We start from the raw sequence: 6,036 nt of genomic DNA on the forward strand, positions 1-6,036 counted from the left end.
CATGTAAACTGCGTGTCACCAGGGCCATCATTGCTGAAACTGAGAAACTGCCAAGACACCATTGAAACCCTGGTGTTTTTAACGACTGTGCACAATCTGTGTTCTGCATCCCAAGGGGAAAAGAAAAACACTCTCACAGGTCTGTGAGGCTGAAGTTCAGTACTGCTAGATCTCAGTGAGGAGGTAAGGACAGATCTGATTGTCTAGGCTTAATGGCTTTTTATGAAACCATCAGTTAAAGCATAAGACACAATTTGTTTCCAGTGACAATCACTCCAGCTCCTAAAGTACAATTATTTCACCTTACAGAGAGGAGATTCCTCTTCTTCAATGTTGCCATTTCATGGAGAGCCTCCAGCTTCTCAATTCAATTTCAGTATGCCCCAAATTCCCATCTTTCTGGAATGAGTTTTTCTGATTGATGAATAGCATGAGGCCCCAAATCTAATTTTTCATGCATGTGTTCTAGGTTCAGCTTAAGTGCCTCTTTACTTTGACTTTCAAATTAAATCGTTTTGGATTGAATGACGCTTAATTCACAACTTGAGACACAGCTCGAGGCAAAGTTCTGATAGCCTAAAGGCTGCTTTTTGTTCCTGGCCTTTGATGCTTGTGTCTCCATGCGGAGACTGTGTGTGAAGGGGTTCACTCTTAGCAATAGCAGAGCAGCACAGTGAACCTGTGTATTTTCAATGTGAGAATTGGTTCAGGGAGCAAGCAGATCTTACTTTTTTATATACATGTGCTTCCCAGGTGGCGTGAGTGGTAAAGAATCCACCTGCCAATGCAGGAGACTTTTTTATATAAAGCAGGAGCCATAAGAGACGTGGGTTTGATCCTTGGGTGGGAAGATCCCCTGAAGGAGGGCCTGGCAACCAACTCCATTATTCTTGCCTGGAGAATCCCAGAATCCCATAGACAGAGGAGCCTGAAGGGCTATGATGATCCACTGGGTCACAAAGAGTCAGACATGACTAAAGCAACCGAGCACAGCACAACACAGCTATCCATGCGGCACATAAGTAGAGAAACAGTATATCTGTGGCGTTAAAACTGTATTTGAGGAGGGGTCACTAAGAGGAAAAGTGTGTTAGAAGGCTTTGGGGGTAGGGAATGAGAATTTTAAACAGATTAAGAAATAACTGGTTTAACCATACAAACGGAGCTTCTGGAAGGACGGGCAAATGAAACCCTATGTTTTCTTTTTCCACAGAACTGAGGGAGGGATCACAAAGGGGGCCACGATTGGGGTCCTCCTCGACTTCAATAGAAAAACCTTGACGTTTTTTATCAACGACGAACAGCAAGGTCCCATCGCGTTTGAGAACGTGGAGGGCCTCTTCTTCCCGGCAGTCAGTCTGAACAGGAACGTGCAGGTGAGCGGCTGCTCCATTTGTGAGGCTGCCCGTGGGGTGAGCTTAGTCCCCCACCTTGGAGGGCCCAGACCAAGACACGGAGGAGAGGGGTGCGGGGTGGGAGGACGTGACAAGGGAGATAATTCCAGACCAGCATAAGCCCCTTCATTATATTTAGACACAGCTTGGTGAACAGCAGCAGGGGAAACTGGGATTCTCTGGTGGCAGGCTAATGACTGTCCTCCTGAGCCCTAGATTCCTCTCTAGTGGAAAGGAAGCTCTTGAACCGATGTCCTGAAAGCAAATGAAATGACTGCCGCAAAGCCCCAGGAGCGCCTGAGAAGTGAAAGTGTGAGCCTGAAGTGCTAACAAGATGCTTAGAAATCTGGGGCTTCTCCACTGCAGACTTATCACTTCTGTTAGGGAGAGAAAACATAGTCCCTGCCTGCAAGTTAGTAATGATTTTTTGTAAATATAAACAACAGGGTTTTCTTATTTGTTCATTCAATAAATATCTACTGAGTGCCTTTGATATGTCAGGCACTACTGAAGTATTTAAGTATTGTTGTTTATCAATGAAAACATAAAAATGAAAATCTTGCCCTCTTAGAGCTTGCATTTTAGTTACAAGAGACACAGTAAATAATACGCACAATTGCTGTGTTAATTATATAGTATATTAGAAGGCAGTATTGGAAAAGACCCTGATGCTGGGAATGATTGAGGGCAAGAGGATAAGGAGGTGACAGAGGATGAGATGGTTGGATGGCATCACTGACTCAATAGATATGAGTCTGAGCAAACTCGGGGAGTAGGTGAAGGACAGGGAAGCCTGGCGTGCTGCAGTTCATGGGGTCGCAAAGAGGCAGACACGACTTAGCGACTAAACAACAGCAGCAAGGCAATATGCAGTGGAGAGAAGACAAGGAAAGGGTGGGGGACCAAGAGTGCCAGGGTGGGGAGGGCAGCGGCAGTCTTAAGCAGGGTGGTCAGCATAGGTGGGCCTTATTGCAGTCACAGGTGAGCTGAGCCTTGAAGGAAGTGAGGGAGTGAGCTGGGTAAGGCTTTCCAGGTAGAGGGAACAGCCAGGGCAAAGTTTCTAAGATGTGAAGGGCTTCACACAGGGAAAGAAGGGCCAGGAAACCACAGCTGGGGCAGATGGGGGGCGGTGGGAGAACAGATCAGGGCATGTGCGAGAGGGTGCCCTACCAGCCACTGCTGAGATGGGAGCGCTCACTTCCAATTTGAGCTGGAACTTGACACTGGCTGTGAGCTTCACTCAGCAAATGGGTGCCGAAAGATAGATAGGGCTTAAGCATCAACACAGTGCTCGTAATTTTTGTTGTATACAGAACTGCCATCTTGGGAGCTATTTTAAAAAACCATTGTTGTTTATCAGTATGTGCAATAGAAGTGATTGCAACCCAGTGACCTCTGCCCTTCTCTCTTGCTGCAACTTGATGGGTTTTTCTGGAAGGCTGAAATCTAATCCATCAAGAGTTTGGCTCTACATTGGACCAAAGAAAGCCATAGATTTCCCTAGAAGTGTGTTTTGGAAAACACTCATTCAAAGTTTTCTGCTTTTTTAGCTGTTTCCCTTGCAAAGACTATTGTACTCAATGCTCTTTAGAGGTTTCTGGGATGTTCTGAGTATCTTCAGAGAAAGACTCTTAGACTGGGGAAGACAGGGATAAGGTGGAGAGAGATGACAGAGAGCACTGTGTGAAATGGTTCTAGCCTGATTGGTGCAGCCATCCACTGAGGTCTGAGGTTAGACAGAAATCAGTGAAATAGTTTAAGTGCCCATGTCTCCTCATTCTTGGCAATCATCTAGGCCATCCCAAAGTGAAAGGCTTATCCTGATTGAAATAACTAGGGGACAAATAACGGGGGAAGGGTTGTCTGCTCATCTGTTCTCTATCCATGGATATGGCAGTGACCATTGCAATGTGGCCAAAAGGCTTTGCCACCTGCAAATCAATGCCTCATTCTTCAGTCATAAGGAGCACAATCTCCCCAGAATTCTTTGAAGAGGCAGGTGGATTCGAATCATATTATCAAGTGTCTCCAGGATCAGGGAGCCCAGCATGGTGCCCAGGTTCTTAGCACAGGCTGAATTCTACTGGAGTTCTCTGTGATGTCTACCAGAACAGATGTTACAGAAAAGTGAACAGATCCTTTTCTGAATTAGGAACAAGCCCACTTGTTCCTAAGCGGGGAGAGGGTCCAGTGGGGTTGGGGGGGGAGGGCTCCTAAAGTGCCTCCAGGACTCACAGTCTCTTCCCCTAGGTCACACTTCACACGGGGCTCCAAGTCCCTGACTTCTACTCCAGCAGAGCATCAATAGCCTAAGAATGTGCCGTGGAGGCGCCAGCTGCCTGTTCTTACCTCCCGCCTGAGAGTGACCGCAAGGAGCTCAGCCAGACCTGGAGGGAGAGGAGGAGAAACGCTGGTCCTTGTACCCACAGCGCCCCCACACACACCCTTCCCTCCAGCCTCTCTACTGCTGTAAAGCCTGCTTTCTCTTCCATAGTCAGCAGTTCTAACCAACAGAGGACCTAGACAGCCCACCGTGTCACTTTGTTTCCAAACCCAGATTTTGCTTTTATTTACATTAATTTTTATGTAGGTGAGTTATCTTTTGTTTTTCTTCTGATCGTGTCATTGGTGAGTTACGAACTGGCACTGCCAAGAGAAAATTCTCCTAGTAACTTTTTTCTTAAGCTCTGTCGAAGAGGTAGGTGGTAGGGAGAAGTAGGGAAGAATGAGCTAAACTTAGAGCTTGCCATTTAGAATGTTCTTGAGTGTTCTTACCCTGTGACTTCTCATGCAGTGTTACCTCTGCATAGCTAGTCTTTTCAGCAATGAAAAGTTTTACTATCCATTGAAGCACAAAAATGATAGCTACACAACTGCATAGAGGTTCATAGCAGTGTAGGTTCAAAGGACATCTGGGTCATTAGGACGGGTCAGAAACCCTGGTCACTGATTGAAACTGGAAAGTCTCTAAACATAGGCAGGCCAGGGGACTTCATGATTTGGTTCATTTATTTATCACAAGTTTTTAATTGAGAACCTATTATGGACCAGACACTGTTCTAGATGCTGGAGACACAATAGTGAATACACAGGTGTGGTCTCTGCCCTCCTGGAGCTTATATTGTCCTAGGAGAACAAACCAAAAATAAAATTATTGCAAACTGTTACTAGTACTAGAAAGGAAATAAAAAGGGCCAAAGAAGCTCATTGGCAAGATCTTTCAGATCCCCCAAAATGATGCTAAAAATCCATACAGTCTGGCCATAGCACCAGAAACATACCAACTCAATGCCTTTCCAACTGTGCTATTTTAATTATGGTACCTGCTGCCATTCATCACAAAGCCCTTCTTTAGTAGAAAGGATGTCAGCATTCCTATTTGTTAATGCTGCAGTGATACTAAGCCTTAAAAACTTAATGTGAAAACAAAAAGTAATAACCAGAAGGAGGCGCTCTCATTCTCAGTAATGGGGGATCTTAAGTTGCAGCTCACAGCATTCCATTCTCAGGATTAATGCTCTTGTCTCCGTTTAGACTCGCTTTCTGTGCCTGTCACAGGTGAACTGTCCATCCACTCAGCTGCCGTTCACAACCCACCTTTCTGGACTAGTTCAAATAATGTTTGGAAGGAAAATGAAATTGTAGGTCACTGCTCTGCTCTTAACAGATAATAGCAAAACAGCAGAATAATAAACGTATTACTTCCATGTAGAGATAGACCTATATAAGCTTCCTTTCAGATTCTTTTGTTTGACATGAAGTTTTAGAAAATGTTGGACCTTGAAAGAAGTTCTGGTTAGTTGTCTAAATATTTGCCAGGGAGTCAAGAAATTCACCATGAAAAAAAGAAAAAAGTAGTGAAAAAAAAGCAGTAGAATGGGAAAGCTAGCAAATTAAAGTTTGGGCAAAAAGTAATATATGTAAATAGCTAATAGTTTACTTTTGTGCTTTATTTAGATTATTTCTATCTGCTGTGGTGTTTTTCTAATTAAGTGTACCTAATTTATTGAATGGGTGCTATCCTGTTTGTGTCCACCTTGGTTTTTCTTGGCTACAGAACCACTCTGTTGCAGGCCAACACTAATTTGATATTTGATTTACTCTCCAATGAGACTTGATGGCTGGGCCGCTGTAGACTCATAGTTACTCTTGTTCTTTATTAAATTCATCCTGCTAATTAGATTTCTAGTGACTGGTAACACGTAGTTCACACAGAATTGCAATTATCGATGCATATAGCTCCTGTACTAGAAAGAAAATGGATATTTCTGGTGTACCAATAAATGATTTTTATGAGAGAACATTTTATGTCTCTTTAGAATATCATAGTTTTTGGCCTATTTGGGACAACAGTTTACCTTTGCCAGAGCAATATTTCTTCAGCAAAGTGTCATTGGAAGGTCCCCTAGGACTGGGGAAAGCATATGTACTTCATCCCGTCTCCTCAGGAGCCTGGCATTGTCTCCTGGTGGTACTGACCTCCTCAGTCTTAGCTTCATATAAAATATTAATAGTTGATGCCATTAAGGGTATGCCTCCCATCACTGGGGACTTACTTTAACAAACTTGCTCCTAGAAGAGCCGCAAACTTGTCCTGCAAGATAGAGTGTCACTGACTTTTTCTAACTTGGTTCCGTCACCA

The 6,036-nt window shown here is 44.1% G+C and overlaps 1 protein-coding gene across 5 annotated transcripts in view; it reads left to right on the forward strand.

Moving 5' to 3' along the window:
- Window positions 1–5,712, forward strand: part of TRIM9 (tripartite motif containing 9) — a 120,897-nt gene extending 115,185 nt beyond the window's left edge. For 4 of the 5 annotated variants that reach the window (XM_013967067.2, XM_013967065.2, XM_013967066.2 and 1 more), the window contains 2 exons: window positions 1,214–1,376; window positions 3,645–5,712. In XM_013967067.2, the coding sequence (XP_013822521.1) occupies window positions 1,214–1,376; window positions 3,645–3,707 (226 nt within the window). In that variant the 3' untranslated portion in view covers window positions 3,708–5,712. The remainder of the gene's footprint in view (window positions 1–1,213; window positions 1,377–3,644) is intronic. The other variant, XM_005685642.3, reaches the window with a different exon arrangement.

This window comes from Capra hircus, chromosome 10, assembly GCF_001704415.2.
Source record: "Capra hircus breed San Clemente chromosome 10, ASM170441v1, whole genome shotgun sequence".
Classification (NCBI taxonomy): domain Eukaryota; kingdom Metazoa; phylum Chordata; class Mammalia; order Artiodactyla; family Bovidae; genus Capra; species Capra hircus.